Genomic DNA, 24859 nt, shown 5'->3' on the forward strand with positions numbered 1-24859 from the left:
GATTTAAAAAATCAAACAGGAAAACATATCTTATAAAAAAAACACACATGGATGACATGTCCGAGGCAGTCCGGAGCTGTTTCAATTGCGGACATGCCACAACTCGCAAGGATGCTTACATGTAAAATCACTGAAAAATGCTGTAGCAACAGAGCCGAGTCAGTTGGCTTCGGGGGTGGGGCGGGAGGCGGAAGCGAGTGTGAGGTGCGCAAACCTAACCATCGAATGAATGAACAGGGAAAACACAATTTAGCAAAAACAACAACACACAAACAAATGAAAAATAAAAGTAATACAATGAAAAAATAGATGTGCCCGACTTATGGATACCCCGTATCCGGCTATGCGTTGCCATATCAAGCAGTATCATTTTTTTCAACAGATAAATACACCTAAAAGGGCTCTGCGCTATTCTATTTCTCTGTTATGAATATTCATCGAAAATCTTCTTATCGATATTTATTGATTGCCTTTATATTGATCTATATTGATACATATCTCACAATTAGGATATTTAGATTGTGTTGAGGTTGAGGTGTAGATTGTTTCTAAATCGATATATATCGTGTGTCTTAAAATCGATATTTATCGATCGCTATGTAGTCGATTTATATCGATTGTATTGATAGATATATTAAGCTCTATGTTTATCGAGTGTCTTTAAATATATATTGAATTTCTTTATATATATTTTGCCTTAATCTCAATATGTATTCATTGTCTTAATTCTATATTTTTCGTTTGTCTCAGCACCGATATTTATCAGTTATCTTAACATCAATATATAACGCTAATATGAGAGCTATGCAAAAAATTAAGTTTAATTTATTTTTGCCTTTGCTATATGAATATGTACCTTAAATTGAAGTCTCATCAAGTGGATGTATGTACATTTTAAAAGGTAGGACAGGCCCTACTGCCTTTACCATATTTTCGCCCGAAATTCGTATACCCTTTTTTTGCATATAATCAATGCGAACTGGGTAAAACATACAAACCAATGCGGAGAATAGAAAACGATGGCAGCACTTTTTATTGAGCTGACATTAAGAAAAAATAACAAAGTCAACAGCAGAAGCAACAACAACAATATGAATAGTTTGCAGGATAATAGCAACAACATTGGCGGCGGCAGCGAGCAAGGATCCAACGACAACAAAAGAAAACCGACAAATCCATGCAAATCGGATTTTGTGATTTGGCTGCTGTTTCGTTTCAGTGTTGTTGCTGCAGCAATATTTTTTTTCTGTGCATTTCCATTTAGTTTCAGCTGCCCAGATCCTTGCCGCATGCAACGTTGCCGCCCCCGCCCGACCCCGAGGCATATCCCTCTGCTGCTATTTGCTTTGGCATTCAGCTTTGGCAACAATTGCAGCCGAGCGCTGGTCTCTCCAAGGCACCGCTCGTTAGCGCCGCTGGCTCCTGGCTGGAATCCTGCTGCTGCTGCTCCCACTCCCGCTCCCGGTTCTCCCATCGACTGCTGCCTGTTCATTCTCAGGGGTCGCATTAGCTGCACATCAATACGTATATATGTATGCGGCTATGTGTGCACGTTGGCCCAGGCGCCTGTTGTTAGGCGTATTTATAAATGTTATTACGTATACGTAACGTTGCTCCAATTTTAAAAGCAAACAATAGGTAAAATGAAACCACATGCCACTTGCCTAAGCCAAGACAACGGCAACAAAATCAACGTTATAAATAATTGGCAACGTCATTTAAAGGGCATCTCATGCAACTTACAGTGGGCAAAAAGCAAGTTAAGCAAGTTAAGTAATAAAAATACCCTTCCGGCTGCCACAGCAAAGATTTCTGATTCCGTATTTGCTTATGCGGCGGCTGTTCTTGTTCTTTCTTGCCTATTGCTTAAGACGAAATCGGTCAGATTGGATCATATATGCCCTTTATCACATAGCTGTCATATAAATAATCGGTCACAAATTACTATTATTTTTGCATAAAAATCTCTTTTGTTTTTCAATAGATCTTCCCCAAACATTCAATTTTTTCGGTTCACTATGCTTCTTATATATAAGCAAACTCTTGTCAATAAGGTACTTCTAGAATATATAGCTCGTAAGGAAGAATCAGCTGAAAACTGAGTTTTAAGTAAGTTTACCGAATACGAGTTACGCAATTATTATTCAATCTGAGAAGATTGCAGTGAGGGTATCTATGAAGTGGTGTTTTTGTAATCTGTGTATACGAAACACATACATGCCAAATTTGGTGACTGCAGCCCTGAGCATCTCAGAGATCTGCTGGGAAAGGTATTTTAAAAGGATTTTAAAGAATTTTGATGCTTTTGATGCTGATCAAGACGATATATATCTGATATATATATATCTTATGGAAACAGAGATATCTTCTACCGCTTGTTACATACGCTTGCACAGTCTCAGGCAACCCCATTTTTATGCCAATTTATAATGGGTACAGGTTATAAAATGTACATTAGAATGAGAACAATGGAAAATCAGAAGCTCTCGACTGAAAATATACCTTTTTTTTTTGAGAAATATGATTTGAAGTATATAAGCATAGCAGGATTAAATAAGAGATATAAATGGTCTGTTTGAGCAAGACGTAGTATTTGCCAAATTAAATTAAATGATAATGCGGAGGGGTGTCTGTGGGCGTGGCAGCATTAACACTTGCGCACACGAGCTGTTATACAAACATACTTTGATAGAAGCATGCATTAAACTTGCCACAAGCACTGGGAAACCCCGCCTGGACACCGTTGGGAGCAGAGTATACAAACAGCATTAATGCAAGTTGCCTTTTGATGTCCACTCTGCATTTGTCTGCAGTGGACACGCTTTGAGTTTTGGTTAATCAGCTTAATTACTCGGTTTGATTAACGTTCTGGAATTTAGCTAAAATGCAGACAAAAGCACATCGAAATTCACTAATGAAATATTTGAACATATGAAGTCCATGGGAACGAGAATTCAATCAAGTTGAACAACAATTTTTGAGCTGCATGATGTGGACCATGCACACACAGCTGGACGTTTATCAGTTTGTCGGCAGTTGCTGTCAAAAGCTGTTGGCAACAGCTGTCAGTTGGCCCGCTTAAAGCGGGTGTTGGCCAGTCTAGTGAGCAGTTGCCGCTGGCAGTATACTTGAGCCTGGCACATCCTTAAAAGACGTGGCATGCATTATGAATTAAAGGGGCTGCTAAGCAACGGCAAACGCCAAACGACAAAGGACACAGGACAAAAGAAATGCGACATACGAGTAAAAATGGTCGCTGCGCTGGCAGCCCATTAAGCCTACATTTTGCCTACATTGTTTTTTGCCCCCCGTCCCTCTGGCTGTTGCCGCAGCTCGAGTAGCACTTGTTACGCGCATTGGTTGTTAGTCAGCAAAGGGCGGGGGTGTGGCAGGCGGAAATGGCTGGCAGTCAAGACTGCCAGGCACCCCCCAATGAGCGGCTTTCGCTTGCTGCTGTTGCTCGCTTGTAAAATGGATTAAGCCAGCTGGCATATTATAAAGAAGACCCACCCACCATGTGCAAGCAGCAGTGAAAAACTCTCGAGCTCTTATATACTCCAAGAATAAGTCTTTCGTTAGCACAATTTAAAGCGATGCAAATCTCAACTTAACATTCTCGCAAACAACGCCTGTTTATTTTCCATTATGAACAATGTCGTAGAATTTCCATCTATCCTTAAGCTCAGTTTCTAAGAGCAACAGATATCCCCGGAGCGCCAGAGATTAAATACGCTGCTACATATATTTATAACACTAGCTCAATTTTTAATAATTCCTCTCCGATACGAGTTTACTTCCATATTATTGAGCATTGTGAAGCTCGTAATTGACGAACATCTTTTAAGCTCTATTAGGAATTTTATTTCACCTGCAAGCTGCAACAAATGCAGTGCAGGACTGGCTTCTGCAGGTCGAAACTTGGACAGCTAACTGGAACGTCGCCATAAACTGTGACAAGTCCGCTTGCGTCACATTCACGCTGCGCCCAAACACCAGGAGGAATACCAGCTCATTTTTCTACTTGGGCATCTACTTGGACCGAAGGCTCATATGGGGGTCCCACATTACAGCAACAATAACCAAATGCATAGGAAGGCTCCAAAAACTCGACTGGCCCTTGAAACCGCAAAGAAAGCTCCGCATTTCATTGTATATATCATACTAGCGGGTATAACCCGGCCTTGCCCGTGGCACGTATGTTATAAATCAATGTTCTCAAAAAAATTTGAAATGATTTTGAAACTGATGGGACAGTAAACAAAAAACTTTCATACAAACGTTTTCCGCCAATTTACCACTGTTGCGAGCTGAATTTACCAAATCGATGAAACACGTATTCATAACATTCTTATGTAGAGCTTAATAAGTTTGAAGCATATCGGACACAATTTAAAACTTCGCACAAAAAATATTTGAGTCGCATTCCACCCGAAAAGTTTGGATTCTGCGAAAAGTGTGAAACCCGTCTCAAATGATTTTTCTTATAGATCTCTGGAATTGAATTTGAGCGCGAAACGTCACCCTCCAAATCTTTGACCTCCATTTCCACCAAGGAGGAACGTATTTTTCGAAAAGTGTGAAACACCCCTTAAATGAATTTGAACAAAGATCTTTGAAAATAAGTTTGGGGCCGATCGGATGGTAAACAAAAAACTTTCATACAACCGTTTTCCGCCAATTTACTACTGTTGCGGGTGGAATTTCCCAAATCGCTGAAATACGTATTTATTAAGTTCTTATGTAGAGCTTTGAAAATAAGTTTGAAGCAAATCGGACACAACTTAAAACTACGCCAAAAAATCTTTAAATCGCATTCCCCCCGAAGAAGTTTGAATTCTGCGAAAAGTGAGAAACACGTCTCAAATGATTTTTCATATGGATCACTGGAAATGAATTTGAGCGCGAAACGTCACCAAATCTTTGACCTCCATTTCCACCAAGGAGGAACGGATTTTCCTAAAAGTGTGAAACACCCCTAAAATGAAGTTGAACAAATATCTTTGATAATAAGTTTGAGGCCGATCCGATGGTAAACAAAAAAGTTAAATACAAACGTTTTTCGCGATTTTTCCACACTTGCGGGTGGAATTTCCCGAAACCCCGTCTTAACGTGACCCTACATCACATTAGGTAACTATAGTGAAAATTTCAGCTTCCTAGCTCTTACGGTTTGGGCTGTGCCTTCATCACCAATCAGTCAGTCAGTCAGTCAGGACAAACAGTTTTATATATAGAGATAAGTTACATAAGAGTAACTATACAGCATTCCCTTAGTTATTCGCTTGCTAGAGATTAGAAGGCACTGATATATTCCAGCGCAAATTAAAAAAAAAAAAAAAGTCCAATTTTTGATCAATATAACTTACTTCGACTCATGTGCTTGGGAAACATAGATTGACCTCAAAATTATTCAAAAAAAATTCTAAGACTTATGGAATGTATGAAATCGAGATTTTTTGACTGTAGCTCGAACATAGAACAGATTTGCGAAGGCTTTAGCTTTTTAAGGGCGTGGGACCTCTTTCAGTACAAAAAACCAATTCTAAATCTTATTTATTATCAATAATTGGGGTTACATCACAATTCTTCTCAGTCTACAATTTTTGATTGCAATCTCTTCTATAAATTTTCACTTTTCAGAAGCGGTTGATATCCAAGATCGTACTCATTTATCAGAATTATGTTCGTTTAAATTTGTTCAAAATATTAACATTTGAATTTCTCAACCAAATTACGTCGACGTTGAAATTGTTATTGGGTAAATCTACCTCTTCCATTTCGCGTCAAGTGCGTCAACAGGCTTTCAAAAATTCCTTCCTTAAAATATTAAGCAAATTTACATAATAATTTTTTGCGACATTTTCGAATTTTCTTTTCCTATCCAATTAGATTTCATAAAGTTTAATGAGTCCAAAACTTTTTAACTATTCAATTTGCCGATTTGGTCTCAATTGGGATTTTTTGGGAAGTTTTACTTTTAAAATCTCGGGTAAATAAGGACATATATCGAATAATATATTCATATAGACCAGCACTAACTATTGTCAATTATAACATTAAATCCTGTATATTAACCAAAATTTTGAAAATATCATATGGTTATTACAAACAAATAAGAGGTTCTAGTCGGGAGCTCTCGACTAGGGTATACCCTGAACCCTCTTCTTCCAACAGGCGATAGCTAAAAAAGGAAAGATTCTTGATATATATATATACTATTCTTGAAGCTACATGTCAAGTTTGGTGACTCTAGCTCATATTATTTGCAGAAATTGCTTAATAAACAGGATTTCGATATCGATTTTTATCGATTACTTGGAAACGGGGCACGTTATCGAATATCGAAAACAAACTCGATTTCAAGTATCTAGCTCTTATAGGTTCTGAGATCCTTGCGTTCATACATACATACGGACGGACAGACGGACGGACGGACAGACGGAAATTGAAATTTTAGCTGTAGGTCCTCCTAGTCCCCGCGCAGATCGAGTTTGTTTCCGATTTTCGATAACTTGCCCCGTTTCCAAGTAATCGATAAAAATCGATATCGAGATCCTGTTTTTTTAGCAATTTCGGCAAATGATATGAGCTAGAGTCACAAAACTTGGCATGTAGCTTCTACACGCAACTCCTCGATAATTGCAACACCCGATTTATTAACATTGTAGAAACAGCTGTTCAGAATAGTAAAAATTGTAAAAAAATACAGACCACAATTTCTCAATGTTTCAAAAAATAAATAAAGTAAAATGAAATCCTTGCTTTGAACACAGAACTATTCGATTTACTTTAACTTTAATGGTTAGCAAAGGCATCTCTTTTTGGAAATAGGTCTCCTGGCCAACAATTAATTTTCCTCGGTTTTTGCAACCACCTCAGTTTTCGCAATTGGCCAAATTTAAATAGGTTGCGTTGAGCAAGGTCGTACTGTATATATATCAAGTATTTTTCATTTTATACCTATCGCCTGTCGGAAGAAGAGGGTTCAGGGTATCTCCTAGTCGGAAGCTCCCGGCTAGAACCTCTTGTTATTGTTTAATATTGATAGCAAAAAATAAAAAAATAACGTATTTAAAGTAAAATGATTTTGAGAAGGATTCTAAAAAACAGTGGGTCGGATTAAGACGGTAAGGCATCGCCTTTTTTCATCTCTAGTTTGAAGTTTAGATTATCTCCATATAGCAAAACTGTTTGTCCTGACTGACTGCTTGACTGACTGCTGGTGACCAATGCACAGTCCAAACTGTGAGCGCTAGTAAGCTGAAATGTTCACTGTGGTTACCTTATGATATCTTCATATCTTCGTGCACGTTAAGACGGGGTTTCGGGAAATTCCACCCGCATGTGTGGAAAATATTCGAAAAACTTTTGCAATAATCTTTTTTGTTTATCATCGGCCCCAAACGAATTTCCAAAGATCTTTGTTCAAATTTATTTGAGGGGTGTTTCACACTTTTCACAAAATGCATTCCTCCTTGGTGGAAATGGAGGTCAAAGATTTGGTGGGTGGTATTTCGCGCTCAAATTCATTTCCAAGGATCTATATGAAAAATCATTTGACACGTGTTTTACACTTTTCGCAGAATCCAAGCTTCTTCGGTAGAAATGCCATTTTTTTGGGGCAATTTTAAGTTTTGTCCAATTTGCTTCATACTCATTTTCAAAGTTCCATATAAGAACTTAATAAATACTTGTTTTAGCGATATGGGCAATTTCACTCGCAACAGTGGTAAATTGGCGGAAAACGATTGTATGAAAGGTTTTTGTTTACCGTCCGAGAGTTTTTAAACTCATTATCAATGATCTTTGAGAGAATCTATTTTATACGTGCCACGGGCAGGGTTGGTCAATACCCACTGGAACTATATTAGAAAACGAGCAGGAGACACGAGTATACATTCTTTGGTTTCTTTCCTTTGTTTTTTTTTTCAAATATATTCTTTGGGTTTGGCAAGCTCAAAGCTCTTGCTTCGTCGCTTTCTATTTTTTGTGGTCGTGCGCCTAAAAGCATGCAACTATTTTGCGCTCTCGATAAACGCATTACGAGCGTCTTAGGCTGAACACTTAACAAGCTGGCAGCTGGCGGGGATTCTGACTCAAAAGCCGCTTAAAGTTTAAGTTAATTTATGCTGAAATTGCGCGAACCACAGAAATATGAGCACAAATACATGAGTCGAGTGAAGGCACTCGAGTAGCACAAATGTTGTGCCCATTCAGAATGGATGCAAAGGTAGGGAGGGAGTATGGTGCTGTGAAGGGAAGTGGGGGAGGTGTGGGGACTTATCGTCGCGTTCCTAATTACTGGCAGGCGTGGTCTTTGTCTTGGCCTAGAGCTGCAGCTGCGGCTTGGGTGCATATGTGACCCACTTCCGGCCCACAAAGGGTCTTAAATTGCAAGGAAGACGACGACAACCTCGACTGGCGTGTCACATAAATAGGCTTCAGCCGACGAGGTGTGAATGTGGCTGATATGGCAGGTTGCTTGGCGGGCTGCGGGGGGTGGCTTAGGGAGCTTGGCTGAGGGTTGTCATGACATTTGTTGCTGGGCTGCGTCTGGTTTCATTATGCAGCTCCAATGTTGGCCTTATTTCGCCTCTCTTTTAAATCTTGGCTTATTTTTAGCATAATAAATTTTATATGCAAATATTTATGTAGTGGTCGGACACACGCAGACTGTGCGGATGCGGGTGTGTGTTTGTTGTGCAATGCAGCCAGTGATATTTTAGACTGTGCAAAACACAAACACATACACGCACACAAAGCAGTCGAGTGGCGTTCGTGTTGCCATAATGCATTAGAAGCGGCAAAAGGACTCTATGCCGCACACACACATGCACTAGCTGTGTGTGTGTGTGTATTTGTGTGTTTGGCAGCGCGTGGGGACAACAAGTAGCTCATAACGCAAAAACAGCCCAGCTGCAGCCAACAACAAGCCCAACGCCAGCTGCCTGGCTCAAAAAACAATGCCCGGAAATGAGGTGTACACACGCACGCACACACACATATACACGTACATATACACACATACTGTGTATGTGACATGACGTTGGCATGTTTTTGCATTCCATTCTCGCATTCGCTTTCAGTTCACGCTGCGGCACGTAGGCTTTTGGGTTCAGGTGCAACTTGTTGTACGTTTCGGGTTGCCTACTTTTTGGAGCAGCTGCTATTTTAGGCCATTTGCACCTTGCAGCAGGGCAACCTGCCACCCGTCAGGCTTTGGACTCAAATTAGCCCGGCAATAATATTATGCCAACAGAATTTGTTAAGGCCATTTGTAGGTTTTGTGCCGTGTGTTTTATTTTGATATTTGCAACTTGTTCGACCAACTTTTCAATTTTAACTGCCAGAGTTTTAGTTTGTGTGTGCCAGATGTGTGTGTGTGCGTGTATTATGCAAATATTACACCTGCCTGGCATCTAGCCTGTCCATTGTCAACAGCTGACATCCCAAATACACCCCAACCGCCCTTACCTATACATTTATGTGGTCATATTTAAATAACCGTTATATTCGCCTGTCAAATTTTCCATTTAAAGTTATGTCTGTCCCTCTATAGCCTTGCCCATCAGTTGACACGCTCGCCCGCACCCCGATCCCTCAGTGCAGCGGACAAGATTTCTGCATGCAAACTTTTCTATTTGCCCATTTCCATAACGCCTGGGTCTGCCCTGGCTCAGCTTGGCTTCCACTCCGCCTGTTGCGGAGCATGGCACAAAAAAGTTGAGCCATCTACTAAAGATTTTGTGTAAATAAAGGAAGGTAAGTTTTCATCTCGCACTGCCTGATTCTCAGACTTGGCGCCCCTCAACACGAATGCTATAGAAATTGTAGTAAAGAAACAGAGGTAGATTCTGTCGAGCTCTCTACAGCTTTGCCTCAGCTGCAGAAAAAAAAACCATAATACTTTTTGTATGAGACGCAATCTCTTTGTATCTCCGTATCTCTTTGCTGGATATTATAATTAAATAACACCATATGTGCGCTTACTTAGATTGATAGTAAGATTAAGCGAATATATAAAATATAACAACTTCAATTAAATCATATTTATAATGATAATAATAATTATAATAATAATAATAATAATAATAATAATAATAATAATAAAAATATTAATAATAATAATAATAATAATAATAATAATAAAAATAATAATAATAATAATAATAATAATAATAATAAGAATAATAATAATAGTAATAAGAATAATAATAATAATAATAATAATAATTATAATAAGAATAATAATAATAGTAATAAGAATAATAATAATAGTAATAATAATGATAATAATAATACTTACTAATGGCAGTAAATTGAGTAAGCTATAAAATGAAAGAATATTGATCTGCAATACTTTTGTGGAGCTTCATAATAAATTTGGTGACTCCAGCTCTTAAAACCTCAGATTTGTTAAAAAACAGAATTTTGATATCGATTATTATCGATTGCTTGGAAGCACGATCAAAGTCCTTAGCTCCTTTATACTTACGTACGGTTATACGGATGGACGGACAGATGGACAGACAGACGGACATGGCTAGATCGACACGGCTATTGATGCTAATCAAGAATATATATACTTTATGGGATCGACGATGCTTCCTTCTGCCTGTTACATAAATGTGACCAAAACCATTATACCCTGTTTACCCCTTCACAACCCATTGTCATACGTAGTATGCGCTTTCTTCAGATAAAATAGGGCTGCCATCTACATTTATATGTTCATATAGACTTTATTTATATGTAGTTGTTGTTTGAAAAATGTTTACAAAATAATCAAATATACATATTACATATACATATGAGTACGTATCTAGTCACATTGAATGCAGAAAATGTTTCGTTTTTTTGTTGTTGTTGTGGGTTATATTTACTCATCGCACAATGGATCTGAGAATCTGTTAATCGAAAAGAAAAATTGTACACAATTTTTTTGTCGTTTTTTTCTTGGTTTTTTCATTAACTTAATACAATTATATAACTAAATGTATATATATATATATATATTAAATTACACATACAAACACACGTATACATATACATACTAGAAGATCATTATATCAATATTGGACTCTAAGCAATTGGAGGGGGTTGGAATGGGGGCGGGATAGGGCTAAGTGGGGCGTGGACAATTTCACTTAAACAAAATCGCATACGTATATATTTTATTTAATGGCGAAAAGTGTCTTTGTTTGAATATTTTAATGTCATTTTTCATTGCTGCATATCTTTTGTATATAGTATACCATATGCATATGTATGTGTGACGCACTATTTTAATATAATTATAAATACGTTTGCCTTGCTGTTTCTGCATTTGGCCATGAGTTTGAATTAAACATACAATTTTTTAATACCGTTTTAAGATTTTGTTTTTCTTTTTCTGATTTCCATTTTTTGTTTTCATTTTTTTTATTTTTTTTATCTGCAGCCGTTCGTTTGGGCAAATGACTGTTATTAATTAAAAGCTGTTTTGAGTAAATTGTTTATTTATTTTTATTTGTAAATCGACTTGCGTGTTTACATATAATCTTATGTTTTTTTATCAATATTTTTTTAAGCAACAGCTGCTTTAAATTAACCATGACTTGTATTCTTATGATGTACTTACTGCATTTGACTAGATGAAATATTTTGCCTAGCTTTGAAAATTTTCTAAAAATTATAATACAGGGTGCTGCGAACAAACAGTGCCTTTTGCAACATTTTGTGTGTGCGATTTATATATGTATATATATATATATATATATATAGTTCTTATTTAATGGGAATTATCTTCGTGCAGCTTATATACAAAAGAAAACAATGTTGGAAAATTGGAAGAAAAACAACCTGGGCCGCACCCTGTTTACGGTGTTCAAGTCGAATGCGTTACGGAATAAATTTGCTAATATATATTTATTTGTATAATTAATATTTGTATATGTATCCATAAGATGCAGGTAGCACTTGCCGCTACTCAATTGGATTGCTACTTGGCCTTTTAAGCTGCTCTTGTCCGATATCAATTCTAATTATTTACACTTATGCAATACAAAGCAGTAATTTATAGACTATGTGTGTTTGTGAATTTGTGTTGGGTATGTGTGTGTGTATGTGTTTGTGTGTACGTGTATTTATGTAATTTACATGTAGAAATCAAAGCTTATTAATTTATCTGCTGTTATTTATGCTACTTAGTTCTACAGACATCAAAATAGCAAAAAGCTAGAAAAAACTGCGACTTGCTTTATCATATTGGAATTGAAATACAAACTTATTGGTATTTCATCTAAATATGTGCAAATAAATACACACTCATTTCACTTTTTATACTTTATTTGGATGCATTTTGTTTGAGTACGAATAATTGGCTAAGCACTGGCATGTTAATTTAATTAACACATACAATAACTAAATGCTAGATACAAGATACTTGATACTAGATACAAGATACGCAGACACTCAAGCAATGCTATTATTTTAAATACAACTATGTGTGTGTGTCTGTGTGAGTGTGTATCTTTTTGTTGTACTGTATCTTTATATCATAATTCATTTAGCTTCCTATCGCTTCCTCTTTCCCTCACTTGCTTCTTTAGTGCAGTTTTTTGCCTACACCTAAGAGTATGCAATAAAATCTATGTACACTGGAGTTTTGAGTGCTGAAATGTTGAGATATTTTTTTTATGTATCCATTTTAATGTGTGTGTATGTGTTTGTGAGTGTGAGTGTATGCATATGTTGTATGCACAGTTGCTTACGCTATTACATTGATTGTATCGTAGTATATGTATATATACTTATATGGTTCCATTTCTTGCTCTTTAGTTTTTAAATTGTTTTTCGTTTAATGTTTGAAATGTTCTGAGAATTTTTAAAATTGAGAGTTGAGTTTAGTTTGAGAAAATGTTGCATGTCTTAAGCTAGTTACAACTAGAGCTGTTTTTTTGTTTCTTCCTTTCTTTTTTCTTCAATCTGGCCCACTGCCCGTTCGGCTGCCATTCAGTAAGTAATCCAAAACAAACCAAAAACTCGTTCAATTTGTAATGCTATTGGCGGTGAAATTCGTTACTTAAATCCAATTAGAGCTATTGCGATGGGTCTAAGCCATGATTAGTTTAAGCATTAGCGTAACGCCGCTCAGTGTTACCAGACTCAGTTTCTGTCGATTGACCGCACCGCTGCCATAGAAGGTAACACTCAGATCCCGCATCTCGTTATCTGCAATGAAAAATGTTCGTAAATAACATAAATCGATTTGCTTTTAATTGCTGCCTCCATTTATAGTTTAAGTGTATTCCAAAAATATATTTCAATAAATCCATGGACAAAGCAAATTCAATCATTAGTTCGTATATGCAGTTATCTCTATCAAATTGTACGCATGGGTGTGTGAGTGAGTGTGGGCGTGTATATATTTTCAATATTGCAGCTATAAAAGAAATGCCATGACTCATGCAGGTTGCAACTTTTCAAATGTTGCCAATGGGCTCTTAAAAATAATAAAAACAGACACAAACACACATACACACACACACACAAACACATGTGCAACGAATTATTCGTGTTATCCTTTTAGAGCGCTTTTTGTTATTATTTTTTATAAATTTTTTTTAACGGAGAAGCCTTGCAAATTGAACAGAAAAAGAATTAAATGGTTGCCACAAAATGCTTGGTAAACGGCATTTACAAACACATATAAACACACACATATATACATATATTTGCTATTTTTTTGAGACTTTTATATATTTATTTACTTTTTAGAAGCTGTGGGCTTATCACAAATATTGCGTTTTTTATAAAGAGAATGCATATTAAACAAAAAACATGCAGATATAAACATGCAAATCAAAAAACAGAGAGAAAGAGGGAGCGCTTAGTAGAGCAAAAGTTAAGCATTGAGAGAGAGAGAGAGAGAGTTAGAGAGAGAAATAGTTAAGTAGAGATAGGCAAGCGAAAACTAACCTGACTGACCGTGATTTAAGAATGTGGACAAATCGACAAGCACATCTGCAATTGACATGTGTGTGGGATCAGTCATATTTGATAAGTAGAACGATAGTTGCGATGGTTGCGATAGCAGTAGTAGTTGTGCGTATTTAAGAAACCAAAAGTAACAAAAAATAAACGGCGAAAGCGAGCGGGCTTTAAAATCAAATCCATGGCCGCAAATAAATCATTATCGATTTTGACTGCATTGCCCAATCTGGATAAAAAAAAGAAGTTTACTTTGCCCGCTCAGGCGCGATTGCATGGAAGCAGCCAAGGACTGTGGGACGGCGGGGCAGCGGAAGAGCTGACTGTATGGACAGCTGGAAATGTTGGCGGGGGCGTGTGCAGCTCATTTTGTTTGAGCCGCCAATTAAAATGGCAAACGTGCGACATCTGTCAATAATGACAAATGAACATTTCGCCATTAAAGCCAGGCCCAGAATCATCCCAGATTCCTCCGCCGGCTAGGCTTCAGCTTCGATGGCAATTGCAATTGCTGGCGCATTGGCTGCTCAGCCGCGCAGAAGTGAAAGAAACCAAGCGATAAAGTCAAGCGCAGGCAGCGCACGGCAGGAGGCTGGCCAGGTTAAATGAATGCGCTCAATAGCCAAGGCAACGCTGAGCTTTGCCCAGTCCGGCTGCTGGTTTATAATGAAACTCCAATCCGGTTCAGCTCCAGTTGGCAGTCAATGCACAGTGGGCAATTAACAAGATATGGCAGGCAAACTGAACTGGGTGAAATAACACCGTTTTGGCTTAAGTCATGACTGCAAATCCCCCCCTCCTCACGAAAAAAAAAAAGAAAAATTTATATTGGTTCGGTTTACGGTTACCTTGTTTTCGATACGGTTTGGTTCATTTGGAATCATATAACGGTTTGGAACTGGTTCTTTAATTTTAAATCAATTTCTTGTTTGAAAATATATGTGTCGGTTCGTGATTCAATTTGCCTCATTTTGTGAAAGGTTCGCTTAGTAGTTAGTTTAGTTTCGAACCGTTCAGCAGATAGCTATATTACAGCCTACTAGGGCTAAGGGCCTAAAGAACCGAAAGGCTCAAAGGCTCGGAGTGTACGAACCGGTTCAATTGTAGTGGGAGCATACGCAAGTGTAGCGCCTTTGAGTTATTCAAATCGGTTCGGATCGAAACTAGATTGCAGCCTGAGCAAACTGAGCAGCCTCTTAGCCTCTGAAGGAAAACATTTCAATTTGTCCCATAGTACATCTACGTATGTTTAAGTGTGTCTGTGTGTGTGCTTATTGAAAAACTGTTACACGACAGCTGTCAAAGAGAGCTATCTCTGGGATGGGCGCTCAAAACTTATTCATATTTGATGAGCCTGTATGGTCGTCGGGCCCGACTGGTTCGACATTATCTAAAACATACAAATCTCATGCAGCAGCTACAACGAATTGAATGTGGCTGTCAGAAGCGTCCCTGGCATCGAGCAGCAGAGTGAAGCCGAGCGGCAGGAGTCTGGCCTTAGCACCGGCAGCTAGTGACATCCTTGACGTGTTCTCATTTGCTGCGGCGCACATGTTCAAGTCGTTTGCTGACACTTTTAATAGACACCCAACAACGGACAGTGTGCCGGACAGCGGATGTTGCAAGCTGTCTGTAAGTCTGCGTGCCTGTGTGTGTTGCATGTTGCACATGTGCTAGCTAACAGGACAGCTAATCTATTGAGGCATCTGTGCTGCCAGCGCCTCAAAACATGACACGTTCAATTTAGGAATGCTGTTGCACATTGCTATAAATTCAACTGTGCCACGCCCTGAATTCATTGCTGCCCCCTCCCATTTAGTGGCAGCCACATAAAGCGGCTTGGAAAAATGGGCAACACATCGAATTACCATATAAACTCGCATACCCTACACATAAACTATGGGCAAATTGTCAATTGCGGCGCCAGCGAAATGCTAACAATTTTTGTAATGAAAACAGACACACGTGAGTGAGTGTGTGTGCGCGTGTGTGTGCGCGTGACTGTGCTAGTGGAGCTAATGTGGCCGCTGTTGCTAGTTCTGTCACTGCCATCGACTGTCATTGCGTCTTTTATTGCCTGCGGTTTGGTGGCACAAAACCATAACGTCACTTGTGATTTCGTGTTGTGCGTTGCACGTTGCAGGTTTCGCGTTTCGCTAAACAAGCGACACTGGACGCCCCACGCTGCAACGTTGCATTCACCGCATTTCAGCACCTGCCGCAGCATCGGTTCGCTATGGTTCGCTTGGGTTGTGAAATGGGTTTTTGTGCTCGAACTGCTCCACCCGGCGCCGGACGAATGCACTATTCATGTAATAGCATTGCGGTCCGGCGACAAATACACACACTAGCACACACCCACACTTACAGTTGTGAGCTGATAGGTGCATCAGCAAAATCCGATTTTAAAGCGCTAAACAATTTTTTTTCACGTTTTGTTTCTGTTTTTTCGAGAGGTTTTTTTGTTGAGAGTGAAGGGAGGGGGGGGGGGCTGGTCGTGTAGGTAAGTGAGGGGCGCGGCTACGCATTTGCATTTGCCGCAGCAACAACAACAAAAACAACAGCAACAAGGAGTTTACTACACGAACTGTGAGGAAGAATTGCCAAAAGCTGGGCATACATCAGTCAGAGGGTATCCGGCTACACTTGAAGAAAATATTGGGTTGTTTTTAACTTCAATTAGGATTAGAAATAAAATTTAATGACCTATCAACACACCGCGGAAATCGTTCGTTAATGTACTTAAGTGAACGGTAAGATGGCCTTTTTGGGAATTCCACCCATAGGTGTCGCCTCTCCATGCTGTGGTTCAAAGCTTAGGTGGGCAAACTCATTTCCAAGCAATTTAATAAAAATGCATTTGATAAGCGTTGCACACTTTTCGCTAAATTCACTCCGCGTGAGTGAAATTTAGACTCTAAACTTATTTCTAAATATTTTCATGAAATTGATTTTATAATTTTCGCGAAATCCGCACCTTCAAGTTTCCCACGATCAACATCAAATGAACTATGTAAGTTATATTAAATTATATTAAATTTGTAATATCTAATAATTTAAGCACAATAAAAACTGCGCCCGAGCATTGCTGGGCAATAAATATAAGGGCAGATATTTCGATTCAAAAAATATTTTTATATTTCTCCTAAACTTAGCTAGGTTCAGCTGATTTTCTTAAAATTCTCGCAGTGAAAAACGCAGCTAGATTTGCCTACATTGTGGCCACTCGCAAGCTCATTCGTACTCGAATTTAGCTCGAATAGTTTCTGCAATTGTTGTGGTGCGGCGATTGCACGGATTTTGCGCGTGTTTGGGGGGCGCTGCTAAATGCGGATTTCCAGTGCATTGTGGCAGGCAGCTAGTTGGCAATTGTTGTTGTAATTTTTTACTTGTGGCAGAAGCAGAATTTTAGTTGACTTGGGGTCATGTTGGAGCGGGGATGTGAGCTAACGGCCATCTAAAGCCGGACTTAAAGCTTGTCCCAGCTGTGTATGTGCGCGCGTGTTTGTGCATGTGTTTGTCTGGGTGTGTGCGTGTGTATTTGTGTGTGTGTTACTTATTATAATGCAGTTTCATATCTTTTGTATATTCGCGCACCACTTGCGGCAAACTTCAGCAACAGCATCGTGTCGCCCCTCGACCCTGCCTTGCCACACACCCAACCCTCCCGCTCGCGCAGCATTCTGGAAGCAGCACTTTACATAAACATAACATTCACGTTCAGCATTCGCATTACACAACTTGCAACAGCGCGTGTATATACATAATATATTTTATATATGTACATTTTTATATAGTTTTTTTTTTGTTGCTCTGGCCTGTGCTTATTACGCTGTGTGTGTGTATTGGTGTGTGTGCGCCTTGGCAAACTTTGCAACTTACATGCAAGCTGAAAAAAAAAACGTTGTTGCTGCAGTTGTTTGGGGCCTTTGCTAAAGCATTCCCAGCGGCAACACAAAAGCTGCCAACACACACACATACAGGCAAAAGCAATATGATAGAGCGAGGCGGTAGGGGAGGGGAGTTTGACAGTGGAGTAACAGAGATAGCAAGACATTGGACAAGTAAATTGAAAGTTTGAGCTGCGCTGAGCAGACGACAGTCGCGTCCTCATCCTAGTATAAGGGTCCACTTTGTCATCCTTTGAATGCGTCGCCCTGTTGCTGTTGTTGTTGCTGTTGTTGCTGCTGTTGTTGTTATTGTTGTTGCTGTAGCTGGTATTGCTATTGCCATTGCTTTAGCTATTGCTGACTGGTCCTCAGTTGGCAGTTTCAGCAAGTTTTACGCAACTTTCAACGAGTCTTTCATTTTTGGATATTTCTTCTGGTATTCGCTAGCTGCTTGGCACCACCCCCACCCGCCCATCGCCTGTCTACACACTGACACACACAGTCACACACAACACTCGTTGCCTTACTTTATGTTGTAATTTTATTTAACTTCGCTTTTTTCTTTTGCCTCCTCTTTATTTTTTTATTTTTTTGCTTTATGTCGAGTATTTTTTCGCGTGCACAAAATGCATTATTTTTTATGTCTCCATGTGCTGTTAGGAGTGTTGACCCCACTCCAATACACAGCCCAGCCTGACCCCACGACACTCACAAACACACGCACAGAGGAAAAGCTAAGCCTGGCTAAGCGTGAGTATCTAACGTTAACTATGTGTCTGTGTGTGTGTGTAAATAGTTGCATACCTCAGTCGACTCAATTGCTGTCTCTTTTATGCGCTACGCAGCGAAATGATGACAGCTACAACAACAACAATAAGAACAACAGTTATAGCCATGAAAATAGTCCAGCTCGGCAAGTACATTAAAAAAGTGTGATAAAAATTAAATGCCCTTAAAGGGCGTGCTGAATGCTGCCAACGTGTCTGCGAAAAATCGAATTGAATATGCTCTATGGGCTCCCATAATAGTCATAGTCATATATATGCTTGCGTTCTCAATTGTTCTCGAAGGCCATCAATTGACACATTTCAAAATATTGTATACTTAAATTGTGGAATTTTACTGAGGGATATCGAGATATTTTTTGGTAATTCAGTTAGCAAACTATGCTGATCTAAGACATTGAAAATAAACTGATGAAAACAAAACTCACACAGAATTCTTTTTTAAATAAAAGTAAAATAATAATATTATATGGATTAAATTTACACAAATGGTATTTGTTTTTAATATAACATAAATTTGTTTCTATTCGTGCTTAAATTCGTTTGTTTCGAGCAGCCCTGCTCGATGGACTTTAAATGAATTTTTTTTTTTTGCCAAGAGCTTAAAGTCATGAAATATATGTATATAAGAAGAAATAAAATATAAGTGATTTTTTTAGATTGGAGCTTAAAGTGTTTGCAATTTAATTTCGTGTTAGATGGATATACGCATTAGGTCTTGTATTGTATCAAGACAAAACTTCGTATACAAAAAGGGAATAAAATGAGATTATATAAAAATATAATATCTATTAAACTAAGGATAGTAAAAGCAAACTTTCACAGGAGCGAAATATTTCTGTTCAGCGATAGCTTTATATAGCGTGCATTTTAAAAATATGTGAAACCCATATCTTATACATATCGCGAAGCTTCATTCGACTGAATACAACTCGTTAGCATTTGAAAAATTCAAACAGGCCACATTTATCAGGAGTTATCGAGTTTTGTCCACGCACACGATTTGCCACGCCCACAGCGCGCGTAGCCAGATAATCTGAACACTAACTGACGCGCGATTACGAGAGTGCAATATATATAAGTCTTAAGATTCCATAGGACAGAGGACAAAATCACTCTTCTTCAATTTGGGAGCAAGTATGAAAATGTGTAAATTATTCCCCTCTCGTTTGACTTGTTGCTGTCAATTGACTTGGCCAAATTGTTGACCTGTCGCACCGCAATTCTATTTTGGTTTGCAAAAATGTAATTCGCAATTGCTTCACTCCCAACGAGTATTCACACACACACACACACACACACAAAGAAACACGTTCACACTCCAGCATAGACAGTATGTAAATATGTTTGTGACTCCACTCGAGCGCATATATGAGCGTTGGTTGCTGTTGTTTTTTGTTATTGTGTTGTATCTGCAACGGCACTCAGTTGGCGTTTTCTTTTAGTGGCATGGCCAGCCGAAGTGCCACGAGTTGGGGCAGCAGCACCAGGAGCAGTAAAAACGGCAAGAGCAATTGCTGCTGCTGTTGCCCTTAGCTGCTGTTGTCCAAGCTGGTCGACTTGCAGAGCACGTCGTCCAGGTAAATGAACTGCTAATATCTGTTTGTGTGTGCGTGTGAGTGTGTGTGAGTGTGTGTTGTGCGCGCGTGCACGTCCTTGCTACAGTTGGCTCGAGTGTGCTTGTTGTGCTTAGCTGTTGTTGTTGCTGTTGTTGTTGTCGGCAATGGTTGCCATTGTTGTTGACATTGTGGTCATAACCGCTCTGCCAGTGGTTGTTGTTGCGGTTGTTGCTGTAGTTATGACACTCTGGGCTCATTAGTTGGCGCTTGCCACGATTGCCAGGTGGCAGCCGTTGCTGCTGCTGTTGCCGCTGCTGCTGCTGCTGCTGTTGCCGCTGCTGCATTGCATGTCCTGCCGCTAATTGCGTAGATTGTTTACGTTTCGAAAATATAATGAAGTCATTTCCATTAGCACAATGCACGCCAATGACTTGCCACAAAACGCTGCGTTGCAATGCAGCAGTTGCAAGAACTCACTGCGCCTCACAATAGAGCGTAATGAAGTCGTTTGCAGTTGGTTGTCTGTGTATGTGTGCACCTGTCAAAAGCAAAAGACGTTTTGCACAAGTGACATCGATACTGCAGCTGTGTGTGTGTGTGTTTGTGTGTGTCGGGTTGAGTGTGTGGCATGCACGTTTTACTTGATTTAATTTCACAGTATCGCTTTGTCCTCCCTCTATGGCAGTCTCTGACTCGCTTCTCGCCGCGCTCCTCTTACTCACGCTCTCTCTCTCTCTCTCTCTCTCTCTTTCTCGCTGTGTGTGTGCGTGTTTATTGCGCATTTCTCTTGGCCTGTCTGCATATTTATTCGTTTGTTTGCCAGTCGACGTCATTGAATGCCGGGCGCTGCGTTCGCATTTGCATGCATTTCGCAGTCAAAAGATGTAGCTGGTAGATTGGGGGGTAGCTGCCGCTTCTGCCGCTGCTGCTGCTGCTGCCAGTGGCTCCGGCGCACGGGTAAATATGCGTCATTTGCATGGGGTAAAACGGTTAGCCAAGCGCGCGCGCTACATTTTATGCGACTTGCCGCCGCGCTGCCTGGCTGCCTGGCTGCTTCATGCTCTGCCAATGCGGCATTCATTCAGTATGCAATGCAACAATAGTTTTGCATATAAATGGTTTTCGTTTGCGCATTTAAATGCGATCCACCTGCATGCCACCTGCCACCTGAGTCGCTGCCTGTCTGCCCAACGCAAAACCCAATCGACGTCGCACATCTTTGTTTATTTATAACCGCAACGACAACTCTTAAGAAATGTGTGTGCGCGCATCCAATTAGTGCTTTGCATGTCTACGCGCGTGTGTGATTGTGCGTGTATGTACTTATTTGATTTTTCACGCTCATTATGCAAAGTCAAACTAGCAACGTGGCGGTCTTTGCAATTAGTCGATCAATTGTGGCAAAAGACTACAGTGCGTATGCTTAATATAGGTGCGAAAAATTATATTCATGAGTGTGCGCCAGAATTAATGCAACAATTAATTGCTCATGTCTTACAAAAAAATTTTTAATATATATTTTAATGCGTTCAATTTCAACAAATTACAGCGTTTTTGCCGTTGTTGAATAGCGGGCTGGGCTGTGGGGGGATGTTGCGCTGCGTGTAAAGCGATTTTCATGACGCGGCACTATGATTTTTCTGGATTATCATTGGAAGTAGCACTTAATACCAAATTATTATGCATGCAGTCAGTAAAAAACAAAAAATATCACAACAGAAGCTTGAAAATAATAATACAAAAAGAGAAGCATAAGTGCCAGGCGCATGCATAAGCATGCCTCTATGTGCGTGTGTGTGTGAGCAGCTTATTACACACACACACAGAGCAGCAGGCATGCGCCAGGCTTAAAATTTGATACGCTATTTAAACATATTTATGGCATATTTATATGCTTTATGTACTATAATATATATATAATTATATAATCCAAGAGCGGGGAGCACTTACCATTTGACGATGTGGAAAAGTAGAAGCTGTTGGTCAAGTCGCTCCATCCATAGCGATTGCTGTGAATAGACAACAATTTAACACGAATTAATGTTGTTGCTGCTGCAGCTGCCACAATTAATTGTGTGTCATATATATGCAACTATGCAACATGTGTGCTGCACGCTAACGAATCGCACTGAAAAACTTTGGCACATAGCGAACTTTGCCTTTTAATGCCATCTGGGTTTGTTTTGTAAGTTTAAGGTGAACTATTGGTTCATTAAATATATATATTTGTGGTCAGCATCTATCTACCCATAACTTTCTGCCCATCTGTCTCTTTGCAACTTTCCATAGGTCCCTCCCTCTGTTGAAAGCAGCACATAAATCGGAAAAACTTTTTTATTTTTAAAGGTATCTTGACTAAACTTGGTTTTCACGAGTTGTAACATCCTGTTCACATATGCGCAAAATCCTATTCAAATCGTTCTCCAATATCATGAATCGGTAAAAACAAAGCTTATGTATGGAAATGTTTTCTGAAATGTGTTTGGTCATTCAATTACAAGTTTCTGACTTTAATAATTTAAGAAGTTTATAGGAACAATCATGCAATCAATCATACATGTTTTTTAAATTAAATTATAAAGGTTTTGTTTTTGAATATTTGGTGAATTTTTTCTCAGATTTTTCAACCAAGCTTAGCTATAGTAAACGAATAAACCTCAAATCTGCAATATAATTGAAAGCGTATGTTATAATGGGAATCCCAGAGATATATTTTCATGTCTCATTGCGACCCAGCATTCGCTTTAGAGATTGCTTACTTAAGTTGTGCTACTTACCGGGACTGCACTGTGGCCTCATACTGCTGATCGGGATCCAGTCCGCGTACCATGTAGCTCATGCCCTGCGCATAGTGGTGTGACAGTGGAACGGCGGGCAGCACCACATCGCGCCAATCGTTGTGGCCCCAGCGCATCAGATTGCCATAGCCGCCATAGTTGGCCAAGTTGCTGCCAATGCGATGATTGTGGCTGGCAGCGCCATAAGACGAGGAGGAGGAGGATGAGGACGATGACGACGAGGATTGCGAGTCAATGGCATTGTCAACGACCTCATGTCCTTGTGGCAGCTTGCGGAAGGACAACTTGTACTCCTCGATGGGTGAATGCGAGTCGACCGCCCACGAGATGTTGTATCTACACATATTGCATCAGCAGCAGCAAAGAGAGAGAGAGAGAGAGAAAAAGGCGTGGGAGAGATAGTTAGTTGCTGGTTGCGTGCAACAGTTGACGCCAGATTTATTTTTAAGGCGAACTCAATCAATATGTAATTGTTAAATTTGATATGAAGCCATGTTGCTGCAGTCAGGCGGGCAGCACGCAACATCAACATCAACATCAACAGCAGCAGCAGCAGCAACAACAACAACAATTGCTGCGACAACAGAAACATAATCAATGCTGACAATGGCTGGGGTTAAGATACCGCACATAAAGTTGTTCTTGTTGTTGCTGTAGTCCCTGTTGCTGCTGTTGTTGCTCCACTCTCTACTTTTGTTATTGGCCCTTTGTTTGTCCTTCGCTCATAGCACAATGCGTTTCGTTCGTTCAACCGAAAAGCTAACAGCATGCCACGCCCACTGCCAGACACTGGCCACACACAGCCAAATGCAGTTTTGGCCATTGGCCTTAGCTTTAAGTTAACTACCATTTGTCTTCAGCTTTAAGCGAACGGCTCATTAACAAACGCATTTATATATACAACAACAGCAACAACAACAACAATTGCCGTCAGACTTCGGCTGTATTTATGGCGGTAATCGAGAGGCGAAACTATTCAGGCAGCGTTCAAGTAAACAACTAATTACAAGCAAGCGCTTCGTCCTTGTTGTCCTTGTTCCATAACCAATACTACATTCCCCTTCGCATTCCCATTCCCTTGCGCATCCACATTACTAAGGCGCTAGTTCATTGCTTTGCGATAAACTCGGCACACAATTTGAATGCTAATCAGTTGAGCGCGCGAAGGAATCGGACTTTGGGAACAGGGACGAGGAAGGGGACGAGTTAAAGGCCATAAACAAGCGAACTTATCCAAATGCCAAAGCGGCTGCCATTTGTGCTTGTAACTTTGCTTGTGTTTGGCATTTATTTTGGCTTCAATGTACGTAATTTTATTTTTATATATTTACTTTTTTTTCTGCGGGTTGTGTGTGTGTTTTCTTATTCTTTTTTGCATGCTTATTGAGCCACATGAACTAATAACCTGAAGTCCTGCGCACAATAAAAACATAAAACCCCAATCAGAGCAACTTTTCGCATATAGCATCAAAGTAAGGCAGGCAATAAAAATGATTATGAACAATTGAAGAGGCAGCGACTGGCGCCAGGCGCCGACTGTGCTCGCCCCCTCACTGCCGTCTCTGACTCCACGGGCCAACAATTTGCCGGCCTTAATTGCCGGCAGCAGTTTCCGGCGCAGGCACCAAAATGAAATCAGCGTCGTGTTGACAAACCAAATCCCATTCAGTATCTCTCCTCAAAAAAAAAAAAAAAACAACCATTGCTATTCTCTCTGAGGGTCCCATTGCCAATGCCAATGTGGGCATTTGTCTAGTAAAACTTTGTCATGCGGGGCGTATGCGCAACGCAATGCGGCTAGCCCATATAAGAATAACAGTTGGCGCTCGTTAAAAACAATAAGTAGCATTTGCAAA

The 24859-nt window shown here is 39.7% G+C and overlaps 1 protein-coding gene across 3 annotated transcripts in view; it reads right to left on the bottom strand.

Moving 5' to 3' along the window:
* Positions 1-11037: 11037 nt before the first annotated feature.
* The window catches only part of LOC135440216 (lachesin), a 182976-nt gene continuing 169154 nt past the window's right edge, over positions 11038-24859 (bottom strand). For 2 of the 3 annotated variants that reach the window (XM_064699261.1, XM_064699262.1), the window contains 4 exons: positions 22983-23339; positions 22156-22214; positions 13960-14004; positions 11038-13212 (listed from right to left, as the gene is read on the bottom strand). In XM_064699261.1, coding sequence (XP_064555331.1) covers positions 13094-13212; positions 13960-14004; positions 22156-22214; positions 22983-23339 — 580 coding nt within the window. In that variant the 3' untranslated portion in view covers positions 11038-13093. The remainder of the gene's footprint in view (positions 13213-13959; positions 14005-22155; positions 22215-22982; positions 23340-24859) is intronic. The other variant, XM_064699264.1, reaches the window with a different exon arrangement.

Source organism: Drosophila montana, unplaced genomic scaffold (genome assembly GCF_035044405.1).
Source record: "Drosophila montana isolate Dmon_TW-CO22-7 unplaced genomic scaffold, ASM3504440v1 contig_896_1, whole genome shotgun sequence".
Classification (NCBI taxonomy): domain Eukaryota; kingdom Metazoa; phylum Arthropoda; class Insecta; order Diptera; family Drosophilidae; genus Drosophila; species Drosophila montana.